The 20,715-nt window shown below is 42.0% G+C and overlaps 1 protein-coding gene and 1 pseudogene across 7 annotated transcripts in view; one reads left to right on the top strand and one right to left on the bottom strand.

Annotated features, from left to right (window-relative positions):
- Window positions 1-20,715, top strand: part of LOC117355254 — a 623,529-nt pseudogene that overhangs the window by 460,172 nt on the left and 142,642 nt on the right.
- The window catches only part of LOC117355229 (zinc finger protein 850-like), an 85,139-nt gene that overhangs the window by 41,600 nt on the left and 22,824 nt on the right, over window positions 1-20,715 (bottom strand). Inside the window, exon 5 of one of the 7 annotated variants that reach the window (XM_033933489.1) lies at window positions 13,911-16,587. The exons of 5 other annotated variants lie outside the window; for them this stretch is intronic. In XM_033933489.1, coding sequence (XP_033789380.1) covers window positions 13,911-16,587 — 2,677 coding nt within the window. Of the gene's footprint in view, window positions 1-1,961; window positions 2,119-13,910; window positions 16,588-20,715 lie in introns of those variants that run through there. One more of the 7 variants, XM_033933488.1, reaches the window with a different exon arrangement.

The raw sequence follows: 20,715 nt of genomic DNA, 5'->3' as shown, positions 1-20,715 counted from the left end.
AAGAACATAAGAAGTTGCCTCCGCTGAGGCAGACCAGAGGTCCATCTCGCCCAGCGGTCCGCTCCCGCGGCGGCCCATCAGGCCCATTGCCTGAGCAGTGGTCCCTGACTAGCTCTATAACCTATCTCTACTCCTATTCCTATAACTTACCTCTATGCCTATCCCTATAACCCATCTCTACTCCTATCTATACCCCTCAATCCCTTTGTCCTCTAGGAACCTATCCAAACCTTCTTTGAAGCCCTGTACAGTGCTCCTCTGAGCTATTGGAGAGCTTATCCGCAAATTGGGAGGTGTTGGGACAACACCCATATGTGGCTGACTCATCCTGCTTGTCCTAGGAGAATCCATGTATCCACCACCCTCTGGGTGGAAAAGAACTTCCTAGCTTTGTTCTAAACCTGTCCCCTTTCAATTTCTCTGAATGCCCCCTTGTACTTGTGGTTCCCCTTAATTTGAAAATTCTGTCCCTATCTACTTTCTCTATGCCTTTCAGGATCTTGAAGGTTTCTATCATGTCTCCCCTAAGTCTCCGCTTCTCCAGGGAGAACAGTCCTAACTGTTTCAATCTGTCAGTATATGAGAGATTTTCCATACCCTTTATCAGTTTAGTTGCTCTTCTCTGGACTCCCTCAAGTACTGCCATGTCCTTCTTGAGGTACGGCGACCAGTACTGGACACAGTATTCCAGATGCGGCCGCACCATTGCACGATACAGTGGCAGGATGACTTCCTTCGTCCTGGTCGTGATACCCTTTTTAATGATACCCAACATTTTGTTTGCTTTCCTTGAGGCTGTGGCGCACTGCGCCGACGCCTTCAGTGTTGTGTCTACCATCACTCCCAGGTCTCTTTCAAGGTTACTTACCCCTAGTAGTGATCCCCCCATTTTGTAGCTGAACATCGGGTTCTTTTTCCCCACATGCATGACCTTGCACTTCCCTATGTTGAAACTCATTTGCCACTTTTTGGCCCACTCTTCCAGTGTCGTTAGATCCTTTTGGAGATCTTCACAGTCAGAAGAAAAGGGAGGGGAAAGTTTTTAAATTACATTGGATAAATGAAAATAAAAAGAGGGGAGGATAAAACAAGAGGAAAAAATGGGGTATCGCTTCCTGGAAGTGTTTTTATTTTCCCGTTTTTATTTGGGGACTCAATTGGAATTTTGATAAGCGTCTTTAAAGAGGAATGGGGAACAAGGACCAGGACTGACCCCCAGTTCGAGTAGCAGGCTCGGTTTGAGAATGCAGCAAACTGATCAACTTGAACGGATGGCTCCAGCCCTCCCCCCACCCCGGAGGGAAGTATCGTTCATGCTCTGTATATCCCTCATGAATGTAGCACATAAGGGTGGCCACATTATACAGCCTGATTCGTAGAGGCATATCTTCCGGGTACAAAGCCCACCTGATCAGGATGAATTATATCAGGTAAGAAACAATTAAGGCGATTGGCCAGCGTCATCGCTAGTAACTTGATGTCTTGGTCCAGGAGCAAAATGGGTCTAAAAGACCCCACCAACTCATGGTCCTTCACCTGTTTGGGTAACAACACAAATGGGCCAAACTGTCAAGGAAACCACCCTCAGCTCCCGCCACCACATTGCACATTTGACTAAGCAGCAAGGCCATCAGATCACCAATTTTTGGGCCATTTTGTGGCCCTAAAATCTCAGTTTATATTTGAGTACCGTGTATACTTGAATATAAGTCAAGACCCCCATTTTTCCCCCCCAAAAAGGAGGAAAATGGTTAATTTGAATATAAATCAGGCGGCTTAATATTCAAGAGCCTTGCCAGGATCTGCACCTAGCGCCCCCTTCCTCCCCTGTCAGACTCTGCAAACAGACCCCTTCCCTCCCTGCCCTGCTAGGCTCTCCACCCTGTCTCACCTCCCTCCCAGGCTCTCCACCATATCCCCATGCCCTGCTCTGTCCATTGTACTTCCTCTCTGCCACGTACCTGGAATCCCTGGTGATCCAGAGGTGTAGCGGGCAGGATCGAGCTTGCCATGCTCCTGCCCTGCTCGTAAACCGGTTGGTCACTGCTGCGAGTTCTGGCTTCAGCTGTAAAGAGCAGGAGTGCACTTTGGCACTGCTGCTCAGGATTGAGCGGCTTTTTGAATGACTCCCACAAATTCTCATGAGACTCTCCGCAGCCATTCAGGAAGCCTCTCAGCACCAAGCAGGAGCGTTTGGCACTGAGAAGCTTCCAAAATGGCTGCAGTGAGAATTCACGGGATCCATTCAGGAAGCTGCTCAGTGCTGAGCAGCAGCGCCAAAGTGCACTCCTGCTCTTTACAGCTGAAGCCAGAACTCTCAGCAGTGACCAACCGGTTTACGAGCAGGGCAGGCCCATGGAAAGCTCGATCCTGCCCACTACACCTCTGGAGGGGGGTGAAGCTGAAATGAATCATGTACAAAGGAGAGAAGGGGCACAGGATATACAGTTTATTGAAGGACTACAGAAAGAGGGAAGATGCCATATGGAAGAGAGAGGGTGGACAGTGGATGGAAAGGGCAGTGAGGAGTGCGCCGTCTAGCGAGAACCGCGCAGAACAAAAAGCAGGGCGACAGAGACCTTTTCATGGACAGTGTAAAAGTTATTTGTGACTTATAAGCAAACATAATTTTAAAAATCCATATAAGGATAATTAACAAAAGATCAGGAAATTATAAAGAAAAGGGAATAATAATATTCAGTATTTACGTAATTTGCTGGTTAAACTAGAAATGAGTGTATAAGATATCTATAGCGGTATTAAAATTATAAGTGTTCTTGTTTTTTTTCTTTGTTTAAAACACATTTCAGTTTCCCGCGTTTTGCAGTGTGTAGACTAGTAAGCTCAGGACATTGATAACAGATGGCTTCTGGCCTGGCTAGCTCAGAAGATATGTGATCCATTACTTGATAGAGAAAGAAGCCTAAATCTCTTAAATGTGCTCTAAGAATTGTTGAATATGAGACATATGAATGAATGTTTGGGATCCAAGAGCATGAATTGTGTGTGTGTGTGTGGTATTAAACATGAAGGCCCCGATTCTGCAAAGTACGCCTATCTATAGGCGTCTTTTGTATTTGGGCGCCCCAATAATAGACGCAATCTAATTTTTTAAGTTCTAGGCGCCGGATAGACATCCCTGCAATATATTTCGTTATATATATTTCTCCTTTAAACCGTTCTGAACTGTTTTGTGGTATTGCGGTATCTTCTTCTTAAATAATAAAATGCTAGCCCGCGCATGCGCAGTAGCGAACCGTGTTCCCTGATCCCTTTTCTGTAGTGGTGTGGCCGCATGACTGCGCATGCGCGCTTAGTAGGGCACTGCCAGAAGACGAACTGTCACAGAGCGAGTGAACGCCGAGTCCTGTGGCACATCTGGATTGTGAGCGGTCCTGCCTTCGGTCCTGTCCCTGTTAAACCGGCTGGCAATAACAAAGTCAGATGCCATGGGTTCTTCCCTTTTGCCAAATTACTAAAGGCTCTGCCGGTCTCGATCCTGTGGGGCGGGATCGAGACCGGCAGAGCCTATATCGATTTAGCAAGAGGTAAAGCCCCCGTGATGTCTGGCTTCGTTATTGCCAGCCGGTTTAGTGGGACCGAGACAGGACCGAAAGCAGGGCTGCTCACAATCCAGATGCACCGCTGGCTCATCACTCCCCCCTCCTTCCAACGGCCGCCAAACAATGCCTTCCTCCCTGCCATGATCCTCAAGGCCTGGACTGAAAGTTTGAAGGTAGGGCACGGACGGTTTGAGAATGAGGGAGAGAACAATGCAGCCAGACGGACCGCAGGAAGGGAAAGGGGGGTGGGGAGGAGCGTTTCGAGGGAGCCGGCTGGTCGCATAAATTATTTTCATTTCAAATCTGCCACCGCGGCTCCTCTCATCTTCCGACATAATATAAGTGCAACTCATGAGAGGAGCCGTGGCGGCGGCTTTGAAAACGGCTCCCTTAGTTATTCGCTGCATTTTTTTTTAAAGTTTAAAACTGCCGCCGTGGCTCCTCTCACGATCCCGGCCTTTGTCAGAGAAGGCTTCCGACGCAGGCCGGATCGTGAAAGGAGCCGCGTAGGCATCTTTAAACTTAAAAAAAAATCCAGCAAAGAACTAAGGGAGCCGTTTTATCTCCATGCTGCTACGAAGGAACAGGTGAAGGGGAGGGAAATGCTGATGCTGATGCACAGGGAGCAGGCAGGCATGGCAGGCAAGCAGGGGAAGAGGGAAAGGGGCTGCTTTGGGGGTAGGGGTGTGCTGGGGGCACACAGCAATCATGGACAGGGGATCACAGAGCAGGCAGGCATGGCTCAACAAGGGGAGAGGGAAAGGGGGCTGCTTTGGGGTGAGGGGTTTGCTGGGCCAGACAGCAATCATAGGGGGGAAACAGAAAGGGGCCACGGAGCAGGCAGGCATGGCACAAAAGGGGGCAGGGGCATTGGGAAACGGGGCTGCTTTGGGGGTAGGGTGTGCTGGGGGCACACACCAATCATGCCGGGGAAGAGAAGGGGGCCACAGAGAGATAGGCAGGCATGGCGCAAGACAGAGACACAGACAGAAAGAATGATAGACAGACAGACAGCATCCAAGCACAGAGAGAGAAAGGAAAAAAAAAAACCAGTCGTCTACTCTAGCACCCGTTGGACAGGGGGAGAACGAAAGAGATGCTGATGGACAGGGGGTTGAAGAAAAGGAACGGAGGACTAATGTTGGACAGGGGGAGAAGGAAAGAGGTGCTGCTGGACAGGGGGGAGGTAAAACAAAGGGAGAAGGGCTGCTGCTGCATAAGGAGAGCGGTGAAGGGGTGGTGGTGGACACAGGGGAGGTAAAAGGAAGGGAAAATGGACAGGGGGAGCAGGCAAGGAGTGGTGATGGACAGCCAAGGAAAAAGAAAGGCAGAAAGAAAAAAAGCGGCTAAGGAGAGAGAGAGAGAAAGAAATAAAGACAGACACACACACATATGTTCTAGCACCCGTTAATGTAACGGGCTTAAAGACTAGTACAAAAATAAAGTTATTATTATATGTAAAAATGTGTTTTTCTCTGATTTTTTTTCTTCATTATTTCACAATTGTAAGCTTTAACATAATAAAAACAAAAAAAGTACCACAGTACGCCATCTTCAAAAGGATATTTATGTTTAAATGTGTTTATTCAATTTCAACGTGCAGAAAACAACAACAATCATAGTAAAAACAATGCAAAATACAGACATATTGGCACAATATCCAAATTACCCCTCCCAACCACCCAACCCCCAACAAAAACCCAAACAGAAAATCCCTGGAGAGAAGAAAGTGCAGAATAAATCAATTATGAGTTCAAAAGTCTATTCCGGGCCACCGAGGTAAGGGTCATCCAAAATCGCTCCCAAATCACAGTAAATCTGCGCCCCGGTCCCGATTCGAGATCAATGAAATGTCTACGTTCCAAGGAGGCCTGGATTTCCATTGACTGTAAGTCGGGGCATCGCTAGCCAGCCACTGTAGTAGTATAGCCTTTTTACCAAGTAATATAGATCTAGCCAAAAAGGCTGAAAGGCCTTTAGGTTTTGGAGAGACGACATCATAGAAACCAAAAAGCGCTTCTGGGGTCGGAGACCACCGCCGACCCCAAAGAGCTGAAATATAAGATCCCAAACGATGCCAAAACTGGAGAACACAAGGACAAGACCAAAACATATGGCCCAAGGAGGCATTCACTTGAGAACATTTAGGGCAGTGATGACTTTGAGGAATGCCCATCCTGTAAGCTCGTATAGGAGAGATGTAAAGGCGAAGAATAAACTTCAATTGCAGTTCCCAGTGCTGAATATTTGTTGACAATTTTCTCAAAGTTTTGACTACCTGCTGTATCTGACAAGAAGTAAGAGTACATTGTAAGTCCTCAGCCCAGGTTTCTGCTAAAATATCAAAGTTGTGGCCAGGTTGACTGTCACGGATGCCCACATGATGGAAACGAAGTGGAATTAGTTGCTGTGCAGATAAACTGAACATTTCAGAGTCTCATGACAAGAGTTCGTCAAATGATTATCAGGCAAGGACCGTATATAATGACGTACTTGAAAGTATGGAAAAAGGTCAACTTCAGGAAGTCCAAAGTATGTTGTAATGAAGCAAAAGACGTAAATCGCCCCTCTTCTGTATACAATTGAAAAATATAACATAACCCCGAAGAGGCCCATCTCTGAAAGGACACAGAATGAATACCCGGCCCAAAATCTCCATTCCCCCGAAGAGGAAGGAAGGGAGAAATCTTTGGGGACACATGCAAACATTTGCAGAGCCAGCGCCAAGTCCGTCTCGCAGGAGCAAAGATGGGCAAAAGGATATTTATAATATTTTGCTTTCAGTGAGAGGTACTGACGGAGTCATCGAGTCAAATACTGCTGTTTATGGCTGCAACATAGGCCTTATCAGAGCCCTGTATTCCTTTTCTTCACTATTTCAAGCTTGTAAGCTTTAACATAATAAAAATAAAAAAGCTACTGTAATATACAATGCCATGTTTAAAAGGATATTTAAAATATATATATTTTTTTATAAATTCTTTATTCATTTTCAAACTGACAAACAAGTGATTAATATTAAAGTTTCAAGTTTAATAAATTCTTTGATTTGATCGCAAAATCATATTTCGATGCAATTTACAAGTAACAAATTGAATAAAAATAATAAAATCCACATACATCACATAAAATACTACTAGACATTAATACATTAGGGAAAAGGGCATATTAAAAAAAATAAAACAGTAAATAAAATCGGGTATAGGTTTAATATACACAGGATGGGAAACAAGGGCCCCCATATTTCAAAGAACAGATTCCACCTATTTCAGTGAACCTCCACATCCTGCCCTCGAGTATAATAAAGCCGGTTTATTGAAAAGCATCTTTAAAAAGGCTTTTAAACTTATTCAGTAATTTTTCCTCTCTTAGGTTAATTGGAAGTAAGTTCCAGATTTGGGGGGCTGAAACAGAAAAAATCATGTCTCTCCTGGAGTAGATCACTTTTAAAGAGGGAACTATTAATAGGGCTTTCTCCTCTGATCTTAACGATTTAAATGGGGAGTAAGGTATTAAATATCTTTCTAGAAATGTCGGGGCTTTATTTAGGAGTATTTTATGAGTAAGTAAGGCTATCTTATAGGAGATTCTATGAATTACTGGCAGCCAGTGTTTCTCCTATAAAAGTGGTGTCAGGTGTCAAATTTTTTCTTTTTCATAATTATTTTTATTGCATTACTAATGAAATATACAGCACTTGACATTCTTATCCATATAATCCATTAAAGTAGAAATTATAACCCTTTCCCCCTCACTCAACAGAAATCCAATCATTAAATAAAAATATTAATCATCCAATTTCTCCCCCTCCCCCCAATAAAATACATATATCCATCAGAAAGGAAAACGCTGTTCATTCATTACAATAATTCTCTAATGGCCCCCAGATCTTTATAAAGTTGTTATAATTACCTTTCTGTGCAGCAATTGCAATATTTAAAATATTTTAATTTTATTGAGATGTACTGACTGGGAGTTGAACTGAGAACATCAGTGTAGAAGGGTGGAAGTTTAACCTGTGTGCTACACAGGAAGCTGCACAGCAATTGTAAAATTAGCTCCTAGAAGGAATAGCTGTTTGAGCATTGTTTAGGGTTTTAGATAGATGTGGTTTGGGCTTCAGAAAGACTCTAGTCTGATAGATGTAAGTTCTATGGATGGTATTTAGGCAACCATGTAAGTCATCCTTTGAACTTTGTTTGGGCATCAGATAGACGCTATTTGATACATGTTTGGGACTTTTACAAAGCGAACTTCAGGGATTTTATTTAGTGAATCCAGCCACCACATATACAGGACACATCCATACAAGCATATTGAATTGAAAACTGGCTAAAGAAGCAATGTTATTAGCTAATTACAGAACATGAAAATCACAGCTTTAAGGTTTCTTGCTCCAAATAACACTTTCTTTCTCACTAAACATTGTTCCAATCAGTTCATTTATCAAAGCAAAAAAAGCCCATGACTTCATTGGGCAAAGCTTAAAACCAGAATAAAACAGATTACAGACCTGAATGTGGCTTCTAGTTCATTGCAAATGAAAGTGTCTAGTTGCACAATGGTGACCTCATTGTGAGATCATCAAGGTGCACCTGCAAAGTACAATGCCACAATTAAAAGATGGGCTGGGAGTTGAACACACAACCTCTGCAAGACCAGCACACAGCTTTTACACATTGAGCTACATCAGCTTCCAACTAGGTGGATCTGACTGCCCTGACATATCTTAGCTTACTGACCTGCCTATGTATCATCTGCTTAGGAATGATATCACAATTACCACACAGAAAGCATTTCTAGCTCACCAGGTTAATGCACCTCCTGTATTCTCTCCAGATCACTGGTTCAAATCCCACCTAACAACTTCTTAACAGCTTGCTAGTAGCTCTCATAAGAGAGTCTGGGACTAGAACTTTTGTAATTTATTGTTTCTAGTGTTGTGATGTTTAAGATGAAAATTATATCTGATTGGTCTGTAGCTTGTAATTCTTTGAGTTAAAATGAGTACTGTGTGAGCTGAAGTACATGAGGGAGTTGAACCCACACTAGGTTTACACACTAACCTTCACTGTAACTGCTGTGCAAGATAATGAGCCATAAAATAATAGTAATTCAGCTTTTATAACACTGTTCAGCATAGGCGTCGTTATGGCTGTAGGATCGGCGCCGTATCGGAGCACTCCAAGCATGCCTAAAGGGCTGCAGTTAATTCTGCTAGAATACATGCCAGGAGACAACCCAAGGTGGATCTCACTGCCCTGTCATATCATAGCTTACTGAGCCTAGATGGTGGACTTCTGCCATTTTTCATCAGTACATTTCCCTTTCCAGGCAAACTTATTCTCACCTTCACATGGCTACATCCTAACCTGTCATAGTAGGAAACATCTCCCCTGACTGAAAGAAGCCATTTCTGGTTCACCAAGTTAAGGCACCTTGTCCATCCTCTCCAGCTCTCCGGTTGAAATCCCACCTTATTTGCTCTCATATAATGCCATTTTGTCAAGGAGGCTGTGAGGTAGTTTAGATGTCTCATCCTAGAAACATGTTGCTTTGAGCGTCATTAGCGTTTCTGCCTCTGAAGCTGATTGGGTGTCCTTTGGGTGTAGTTTTATTCAAGAATTCACTTGCAACAATGTTCCTAGAAGAAAATCAGATTTTATCCCAGCAGAGTGGCGGCAGACCACAGCATTATGAAAGCAGGGATGGTGGCCACAGGCTGTGTTCCTTAAACACTTCCTCAACTGATAGCTCTATACAACTAAAATGGGAGACATGCCAGTCCATGCCGCCCCCCCCCAAAAAAACAAAAAACAAAACATAGCATAGCATCTATGTTACACCATCCCATTTCTGTTGTCCCCATATCACAAAGGATTAGGGTTATCGCACTATTGCATCTGAATGGGCCCTGGCCTGCCTTTTGTAAATAAGCACAAGGTCAAAACTGGTTTAAGATTTTTATTGTAGAATGTCATGTAACGTGCTAGACACTCAAATCAGGAATCCTTGCACAGTCCAGGAAAGCAGCATGCAAGTGTAACACAATACAACTGTAGTTCGATGAGATGGATCATAGATACACAAGTATGCAGATTAAGCCACTCCTAGGTCTAAATCAAGTGCCAGCCTACAGGAGGAAGGGGAAAATTGCTAGTGTGGAATATGAGCACAAAACTGTCCCCTCTTTTACACAGATGCGCTAACTGCTAAGGTGTCCAAAGGATAACATGCACGCGTTACCAGATAAGGCATCCATAGGATAATATGCACACAGCCGTATTAGCACTTACATATCAAGGCATGCATGTTTTCCTATGGAAGCCTTAGCAGTTAGTGCGCCTGTGTAAGAGTGCCTAAAACTCACCAATATACTGTTCTATATAAAAGTGCAGATAGTAAGCACAATTTGCAGTCAAGTGAAGGATATCTACAGTAAGCAAGCAAAGGTTGCAATACATCTTTCTGATTGGGTATTTGATCTGCTAACAATAACTCTTTGCCCAGGTGCAAGCTGGTGTGCTGAACCTAGTTTTAACAGACATGTTCTGACCTCTGGGAAACACAACGAGAGTCGTTAGCCACTTGGTAGAGATGAGCATAATCAACCTGGAATCAGGAGAAAAGAGGGAAAATCTTAGAAAGACATCTGTGACAAATGTAAAAAGCAGAAGTTGTAGGAGAATGTCACAGCACAGTCTGAAAATAACACCTAGAATGAACAGAAACGCAAGCACTGTTGGACTTCTAAAAAGAAGAGGCAGCTGCATCTGAACCTTATTAGGCACCAATTAGCAGTGGTATACCTAGCATATGTTGAGATAAACACTTTCAAAAGGAGTATGGTAAAGTCCAGTAAAGTAAATCAGACAGACACAGCATAGACCATATTACTACAAAATGAAGGAAAAAGCCTCAGAAAAGGCCCTCCCACCTCACCAAAACGGCTTAAAGAAGTGGTTGAGCGGTCACCTCACTTGCAAAAAACCTTCAATTTAAGTGCACGTCTTATGCTGTGCTGTATAATGCCAATAAATATTTGAAATAGAGGAATGAAATCAACTTATCCTGCTGATCGGTGTTTTTACAAACACACACACACACACACACACACACCTAAGCAATAGTTATCAATGAGTTCTCATTCCTCAACCATTCCTCAACTGATTAGTCTTTTGAGCTGCCTGTTATATGAAAAGATTTACCTTTAGCTCTGTGAGTAAAAGCACTGCTTCCATCTTCCCAACATCATAGGTTCCACTCTCAGGTACGGTTAATACATATTCATGTAACTTGCATATCCATTTTACTGGCACCAATGTTTCAAACAGCATGAGTGTTGTTTCAGCAAACACACCTGGACTGAATTTTTATCATTACTAATTCTTATACCTGTTAATGACCCTGTGGAATGGAGAGAGGTGTGGCAGATATCAGGGGGACAAAAAGTTAAAGGAGAATCACCATAAGCAATAACACAGAATGGGAGTCCAAAAGAAAAAAATCAGTTCTGGCTGAGCTTTGTTTGTAATAAAAACACCTAAGCAGCTAGCTATATATCATTCTAACCTGGATTTGGTATCTAAGCTGCTAGCAAGGAGTTCCTTGCATAGGTGCAGTATATTAACCTTGAAAGATGAAAAAGGTTAGAAAGACATCAATTGCAAATTACCATAGCTGCTAATGGTCCTGTGAAATGGAGAGAGTTGTGGCAGATAGAGGAAAGAAAATGTTAAAAGATAATCAGGAAAGGTAAGGTCTCAGAAATCAGCATAAGCAATAACACAGGAGTCCTAAAAGAGAAAACTCTGCTCTGATGGACCTTCTTAAACTAAGCACACCTAAGTGATGTCTGACATCATAGGCACCATTAGGACTTCCCACCAGAAAACTTTCAAATCTGATTGGGCGTGCTTTAGGTGTGGTTTGGGCAAACACACCTGTACTGACTTTTAATCATTTCCTTCACTTCTAAAAGCTTTGACAAGAAGCCATTTCTCATCTGCTTAGTCTGTAGAGGCTCTGTTACCAAATTCTAAACAAAGTTCCCTCTATAGCGCTATGTCTTAAAGCACTGCTTTTATCTTCCATATGGCAAGGGTTCAAGTCTTGAATGTGGTTAGTAAATATTATATATTCATTTTTCTACCAGAAACCTTTAAACTCTTTGGCCATTCCTTATTTGGGTTGAGCTTTAAAATGATCTGCAGCAATTTGCAGATGTCTAAAGTAGCCTGTTATTTCATCCTAAACCCCCTCCCCCACCGCAACACAGACACCCCAATTCTAAAGCCAAGCTGAATTTACCATAGTAATGTTTCTAGAATACATCTCAAAACATGTACCTTCCTTCAACATCTGTCCAAACCCTCTGAAGTTTTAGTAAACTCTTATACTTGTTGCCCTGTGCCTATATTGCATAAAAAGAAACACATTCCTACCACAATGGCTTGTAGTTGATAGCAAATGAATGTATCTGATGCACCTTTGCCTGCAAACTGCAGAATCCTGATGAAAAACAGCAAAGTCCACCACTTATGAGAGCTATTAGGATGCTGTTAAAATGAGTGGTGAGGGTGGGATTTGAACCGCAGAGCTTAAGAAGATGGACAAAGTGCAACAAGGTGCATTAACTTGGTGAGCCACAAATGGCTTTGTTCTGTCAGAGGATAAGTTTCCTCCCATGAAAGCTTAGGATGTCCCAGCCATGGGAAGGTGAAAATAAGTTTGTCTGGAAAGGGAAATGTGCTGATGAAAAATGGCAAAGTCCACTACTTATGAGAGCTGTTAGGTGAGGGTGGGATTAAAACCGGTGACCTGGAGAGAATAGAGGAGGTGCATTAACTTGGTGAGCTAAAAAAATGCTCTTTGTGGTGACTCTGATATCATTCCTAAGCAGATATATAGGCAGGTCAGTAAGCTATGATATGACAGGGCAGTCACATCCCACATACTTGGAAGCTGATGTAGCTCAATGTGTTAAAATCTTGTGCAGTTTTAAGTGTGGTTTGTGATTAAAGGATTTCCTGCATTCTGATCAGGTATATGGTTTTACTCTCCTGTACATATTTTCTTGTGCCCTGTTTAAAGCCAATTCCACATAAAATCTTTTACAACATTCTGGACAAGAATATTGTTTCCTTTGGGGTTAATTACCATGTTTCCCCCCAAATAAGACAGTATCATATTAATTTGCGGTCTAAAAAAATGCACTAGGGCTTACTTTCATGGATGTCTTATTTTCTCATGTACAACAATGATCTATCTCTCCCTTCCTCTCCTCTACCCCAATTCTTCCTCTTCCTTTCCCCCCACCCATCCCCTTGTCCAGCATCTTTCTATCCCTCCCTCCCATCCCCCTGTGCATCAGAACCCCACCAACCCTCCCACCATGAGACTGACATATCTCTGCTCTGAGGCCTCCAAAGCAGCAGGAGTGGGGGGGTTGCTGAATCAACAAGTTCAATTTTTTCAACAAATCAGGCAGCACTAATGTCAGGGATGGAATCAGGAAGGGGGGGCTTCAGGGTCAAACTTAACTAGGGCTTATTTTGGGGGTAGAACTTATATTAGGAGCATCTTTAAAAATCATGTTAGGGCTTATTTTCAGGGAAACAGGGTACTCCACATATGAATCCTCTTGTGCTGTTTTAAATTACAGCTTTTACCACATTCTGGGCATGTAAATGGCCTCTCACGGATCCTCTGAAGTTACGTTAAACCTGTATGATGATAAAAGACTTTATCATAAGATATATAATTATTTATTTATTCATTCATTCATTTAATTTTCTATACTGTTCTCCCAGGCACGCTCAGAATGATATATGTGAACTTATTTGAGTACTCAATGGATGAAGAATCTTTCTCTCTCTTATGGATAATCACAGTTTTTATACATAATTAGTTGTATTCCAAATTTTATTCATTGCTGTAATGTTCTAGGTCAATATTCAGCCGGGGACAGTGAGCATCGTCTATAATCTATTTCTATGAGGCTCATCCCTTCTTCTGGTCTAAGAATGTACCGTCTAGGCGTCCACTTAAAGTTGTAGATGAGAGTCAAGAATATCAAAGCTATATAAGAGAGCAGGAAATGCCAATTAAAACCTCTAAACTTATTCTGTAATGTTAATACACAATTCAAGATTAGTTTGTTTTCTGTATTTTCTCTCACAAATTTTTGCTTGATAGTTATTCCTTCTGCCACTCTTGAACTTTCTCAAATGCACTTTCTTTCTGTATCTCCTTTATGAATCTTCATGTATCTCTTTAAATGTGATGCCCATTTGTGCTTTTACAACATTCTGCACAGCATATGGTTTCTCTCCAGTATGAATCCACCTGTGTATTTTTAAAACTGACTGCCGATTAAAGCTTTTACCACATTCTGAGCATGTATATGGTTTTTCTCCAGTATGAATCCTCTCATGTGTTTTTAACGTTGACTGATTTTTAAAGCTTTTACCACATTCTGAGCATGTATATGGTTTTTCTCCAGTATGAATCCTCTCATGTGTTTTTAACGTTGACTGATTATTAAAGCTTTTACCACATTCTGAGCATGTATATGGTTTTTCTCCAGTATGAATCCTCTCATGTGTTTTTAACGTTGACTGATTTTTAAAGCTTTTACCACATTCTGAGCATGTATATGGTTTCTCTCCAGTATGAATCCTCTCATGTGTTTTTAATGCTGACTTCTGATTATAGTTTTTACCACATTCTGAGCATGTATATGGTTTCTCTCCAGTATGAATCCACCTGTGTATTTTTAAAACTGACTGCCGATTAAAGCTTTTACCACATTCTGAGCATGTATATGGTTTTTCTCCTGTATGAATCCTCTCATGTGTTTTTAACGTTGACTGATTATTAAAGCTTTTACCACATTCTGAGCATGTATATGGTTTTTCTCCTGTATGAATCCTCTCATGTGTTTTTAATGCTGACTGATTTTTAAAGCTTTTACCACATTCTGAGCATGTATATGGTTTCTCTCCAGTATGAATCCTCTCATGTGTTTTTAATGCTGACTGCTGATTATAGTTTTTACCACATTCTGAGCATGTATATGGTTTCTCTCCAGTATGAATCCACCTGTGTGTTTTTAAAGCTGACTGCCGATTAAAGCTTTTACCACATTCTGAGCATGTATATGGTTTTTCTCCAGTATGAATCCTCTCATGTGTTTTTAACGCTGACTGATTATTAAAGCTTTTACCACATTCTGAGCATGTATATGGTTTCTCTCCAGTATGAATCCTCTCATGTGTTTTTAATGCTGACTGATTTTTAAAGCTTTTACCACATTCTGAGCATGTATATGGTTTTTCTCCAGTATGAATCCTCTCATGTGTTTTTAATGCTGACTGCTGATTATAGTTTTTACCACATTCTGAGCATGTATATGGTTTCTCTCCAGTATGAATCCACCTGTGTATTTTTAAAACTGACTGCCGATTAAAGCTTTTACCACATTCTGAGCATGTATATGGTTTTTCTCCAGTATGAATCCTCTCATGTGTTTTTAACGATGACTGATTATTAAAGCTTTTACCACATTCTGAGCATGTACATGGTTTTTCTCCTGTATGAATCCAGCTGTGTATTTTTAAAACTGACTGCCGATTAAAGCTTTTACCACATTCTGAGCATGTATATGGTTTCTCTCCAGTGTGAATCCTCATGTGTTTTTTTAAATGTGACTGCTGATTAAAGCTTTTACCACATTCTGAGCATGTATATGGTTTCTCTCCAGTATGAATCCTCTCATGTGTTTTTAATGCTGACTGCTGATTATAGTTTTTACCACATTCTGAGCATGTATATGGTTTCTCTCCAGTATGAATCAACTCATGTCTTTTTAAAACCGACAGACAATTAAAGCTTTTACCACATTCTGAGCATGTATATGGTTTTTCTTCCGAATGAATCCATCTGTGTGATTTTAAAGCTGACTGCAGATTAAAGCTTTTACCACATTCTGAGCATGTATATGGTTTCTCTCCAGTATGAATCAACTCATGTCTTTTTAAAACTGACAGACAATTAAAGCTTTTACCACATTCTGAGCATGTATATGGTTTTTCTTCCGAATGAATCCATCTGTGTGATTTTAAAGCTGATTGCCGATTAAAGCTTTTACCACATTCTGAGCATGCATATGGTTTCTCTCCAGTATGAATCCTCTCATGTGTATTTAACGCTGACTGATTATTAAAGCTTTTACCACATTCTGAGCACGTATATGGTTTCTCTCCAGTATGAATCCTCTCATGTGTATTTAACGCTGACTGATTTTTAAAGCTTTTACCACATTCTGAGCATGTATATGGTTTCTCTCCAGTATGAATCCTCTCATGTGTATTTAACGCTGACTGATTATTAAAGCTTTTACCACATTCTGAGCATGTATATGGTTTCTCTCCAGTATGAATCCTCCTGTGTGTTTTTAAAGTTGACTGCCGATTAAAGCTTTTACCACATTCTGAGCATGTATATGGTTTCTCTCCAGTATGACTCCTCCTGTGTGTTTTTAAAGCTGACTGCTGATTAAAGCTTTTACCACATTCTGAGCATGTATATGGTTTTTCTCCAGTATGAATCCTCTCATGTGTATTTAACGCTGACTGATTTTTAAAGCTTTTACCACATTCTGAGCATGTATATGGTTTCTCTCCAGTATGACTCCTCTCATGTGTTTTTAATGCTGACTTCTGATTATAGTTTTTACCACATTCTGAGCATGTATATGGTTTCTCTCCAGTATGAATCCTCTCATGTCTTTTTAAAGCTGACTGAAAATTAAAGCTTTTACCACACTCTGGGCATAAATATGGTTTTTCTCCAATATGAATTCTCTTGTGCATTTTTAAAATTGACTGCTGACTAAAACATTTCCCATATTCTGGACAGGTATACAGTCTCTTTCCGGTATGAATCCTCTCATGTTTTCTTAAGTTTGATCGGTGACTAAAACATTTGTCATTCTCAGGGCTCCTTTGAAGACATTTTAAACCTGTTTGATGATTAAAAAAAAGTGTTATAATATAAAGATATAGAATGTTTCTCTTTCATGTGGATTATTCTGTGTATTCTTAGATATTATAATTAGTTCCATTCCTGCTGTATTAATTGTTGAATTGTTAAGGGACACTATTCAGCCGAGGTCACTGGTTCATTGGTGACGGCTGGAAGTTGTGTGGTTGCAGCTGGTATATTCAGTGCAGTATCCACATAGCTAACCCGACACAGGACTGGCATTTAAGTGGTGTTACTTGCCCGGTTAGCTATGTGGGTAGTGCCAATGTACGTCAGCATCATTTCAGGGTCTGACCTGACTCCACCACTGCCTGGATCGTGCTGGGATGGTCAGCGCTGCTACTGCTGCTTGTATGATGGACCGTTTACTAGTGATTGCTGCTCTGCTCCCCTTGAATGCTCTGAATGGACTTTTCCTGAGTGTGACAGGGGAGGGCTTCAATGGCTGGGAGGGTATAGATGGGCTGGAGTAAGTCTTAACAGAGATTTTGGCAGTTGGAACCCAAGCACAGTACCGGGTAAAGCTTTGGATTCTCGCCCAGAAATAGCTAAGAAGAAAAAAAAAAAAAAAAAAAAAAAATTTAAATTGAATCAGGTTGGGCAGACTGGATGGACCATTCGGGTCTTTATCTGCCGTCATCTACTATGTTACTATGTGACCCAGGAATGATACGGGGAAAAATTGGTCCCCGTCTCTGCCCTGTCCCGTCCCCACAAACCATCTGATCCTATCTGCACAAGCCTCAAATAGTTTTATACTGAACTTATTTTATTAAAGTATAAAATGAAACAATATTCTTTACAATTGTCATTTTAGAAATCAAAGTTCTGGCTGGGTAGTCAATGGCCTTGTCACCGTATCTGCGTCAACAATTTTTTTGCCACCATTTCGGCAGGATTCCAGCAGGTAGCCACAGGTAACAGCCACCGTGTCATTCTCTAGATGTCATCTCTACTTGCCAAAAAGTGATTATAAAATTGAATCGGGTCTTGCTCTTTGGGGTGAACTCCTGGGGGCGGTGTTTGATCGAAATCACCAGTCTAGAAGGGGAATGGGGATTGGCGATTGTAATTTCATCCAAGACTCAGGCAAAGCAGCAGCCACCTATTATTAATTTATTGCCCTCCCTTCCCCCACCGTGCAAGTGGTTAGAACCAAGTTATGCTATAATGATAAACATCCATGAACAACAAGTCTTGTACATATTGTGTAGGAAATCCCCCCCCCCCAGTCATAGGTTCCAATCTCCCCAGATACTGATGAGCCCATAAAGAGGCAACATCATACTGCCAGGATAGATAAACATTCTCTCCACAGCTTCCAATAGGCACCCCTGAATCCCCCTGCAGTCTTCCGTGGAGCCCTGAAGCTCCCATCGCCCCACTTCCTTCATGTCAGTTTTCCAGACCACCAGCGAAGTGGGAGACTCGTCCATCCAGTGGCCCAAGACCCTTGTCTTCGCTAACAGCAAAGCGACTTGATATAAATTTATATTGCAATAGCAGCTAGACCTTGGTGTTCCAATTCCACGAGATTACCCAGAACAAGAATAGTATAAGACCATTGTACTGTATGGCCCAAAATAGCAACTATTGCATCCAGCACCCCATTTCAGTAATCACATTCAACCAACATATGTAGTAAAGTACCTGTAGCCACCTTACATTTGTCACATTCTGCCCCTACCCATAACCCAGCCTGTGCTCCCCTGCTCTTACTAAAATAGGCCCTATGAAGAATCTCAAATTGTATTTCTTGTAATTGGGCAGTGCAAGGGCAAAAGAAGTTATATGCAAAGCGAATATGTCTGTGGCCGTAAGTTCTTGACCAAGTTTTGGCCAGCTTGGCTAGATAGTGTAGTTGCCTCTTTTCCCTCCTCACTTTTGACCATAAAGAAACCGAGTCAGAGAGACAGGGATGTGCAGTAAAACAGCATCCACCTGTAGGAATTCCCCCCCTTGGGCCGGTCCCTACGCAGTTGAAGAAAGTAGCAGCGTAGATAGAGGACAACCCTAGCGAATGCCACGCTGAAGCGGAAAAGTCTCCGACCGACTGGTATAAATTTGAGCCGTTGAGTTCCTGTAGAGGCGGCCGACCCACTGCCGAAACTGGCCCTCTATAGCATACTTAGGAAGCACCCAAAAACGAGAGTCCCACATAACCTTGTCAAAAGCCTTCTCGGCATCAAAGCTCGCCAGGATGTCATCTCCTGCCCATCTCCGTCCCTCCCTTAATACATGCAAGGCTCTTATGATATTAGAGGAGGCAAATCCAACCGGGTCCTTATGGATCAGATTGGGGAAAACTGTACTAAGTCTGCATGTCAGGATAGCGGTGATGATTTTCATGTCTTGGTTGAAGAGTGAAATCGGACGATTAGACCCTACAAGCTCCGTGTCCTGCCAGGTTTGGGAAGAACTATAATATACGCTTCAAACTAAACTAAACTAAACTAAACTAAACCAAACCTTAAGTTTATATACCGCATCCTCTCCATAATTATGAAGCTCGGCAGTTTACAAGAGCTTAATGTAAGGAAGGAACAGCATAATGGGGTTGGAGGCTGAGTATAGGGGGAAGAGAGCATTATATTTTCGTGAATAGCCTAGTTTTTAGATGCTTTCGGAATAGTTGGAATAAACCCAGATTCCGTAGTGGGGCAGTAAAGTTATTCCAAAGCTCGGTGATTCTGAAGAAGAGAGATTTCCCTAATTTTCCCACATAGAGGATACCTTTTAGCATGGTGGAATCAGGACTCAAGGAGTTCCAAGATAGTGGATTTAGGGTAGGGAGGATGCCATATAGGATCTTAAAAGCATTTAAAGTGAAATTCCAGTGCAAATTACTGGAAGCCAGTGAAGTTTGGACAGGAGTGGGGAAACATGATCATATTTGCTTTTTGCAAAGATCAGCCTGGCCGCAGTGTTCTGAAGACTTTTTTTGGTTAGACTTAAATAGATGGAGTTACAGTAGTCTAGTCTGGAGAGGATGTTAGATTGTACTAGGATGGCAAAGTGTTGTTGGTGGAATAAGGATCTCACTTTCCTCAGCATGTGGAGGCTAAAAAAGCATGACTTCACCAAGGAGTTAAGATGGTCATTGAAGGAAAGAGAAGAATCGATAATGATGCCTAGAACTTTGCTTGAGAACTCAAGTTGCAGTGTGGAGCCAGAAGGCAGTGAAATGAGGGTGGGTAGCTGTTCTAATTTTGGGCTGAGCCAGAGTAGTTTTGGACTCGTTCAGTTTCATTTGTACTGTGAGGGACCAAGACTGGAGTTTCGTTATGCAGGCTGTTATGTTCTCAGAGAGGTTGGTAAGGTTCGAGTCTGTCTCTAGAAGGACAAGGATGTCATCGGCATATGTGTAGTGTTTCAAGGGAAGATAGATGGAAGAGTTTCAGGGAAGACATATAGATGTTGAAGAGAATAGGGGCTAGAGGTGATCCCTGTGGGACTCCGCAAATCGATTTCCAAGGAGAGGACATGGTGCCATTTGTGTTAACAGTGTAGGAATGGGATCGTAAGAATTTGAAGAACCACTCTAAAACTGTGGAGTTAATGCCTATCTCGGAAAGTTGATAAATTAGAATATCATGATGGACAACATCAAAAGCTGCAGAAAGATCGAATTGTAATAGGACAGCAAACTTATTACGAGAGTGTAGTTGTTGCACCTTTGAGATTAATGAGGCCAGTAGGGATTCGGTGCTGAAGTTGGGTCTGAAGCCATATTGGTAGGGTAAGAGAATGGAGAATCTCTCTAGGTAAGATGAGAGTTGGGTAGATATAATGGCCTCTAGCATTTTGGTCAGGAGAGGGATATTAGCTATAGGACGATAGTTAGAAGGTGAGAAAGGGTCAAGATCGGCTTTTTTCAGTAATGGGGTCAAGGCAATATGTCCCATTTCTGCAGAAAATAGGCCTGATAGTGAAGCGGAGTTTATAAGTCTGGTGAGGGATGAGATGGCCTGTGCAGGAATTTTCTCGTATAGGCAGGAAGGGAATGGGTCCAGAGCACATTTGCAGGATTTCAGTTTGAGGCAGAGTTTAGAGATCTGGGATTCAGATATATGCTCAAAGGCAGTCCAGGATCTGTCAGCTGGGG

Source organism: Geotrypetes seraphini, chromosome 2 (genome assembly GCF_902459505.1).
Source record: "Geotrypetes seraphini chromosome 2, aGeoSer1.1, whole genome shotgun sequence".
Taxonomy (NCBI): domain Eukaryota; kingdom Metazoa; phylum Chordata; class Amphibia; order Gymnophiona; family Dermophiidae; genus Geotrypetes; species Geotrypetes seraphini.
The sequence above is the reverse complement of the archived record's forward strand: the minus strand, read 5'-3'. Positions and strand labels throughout refer to the sequence as shown.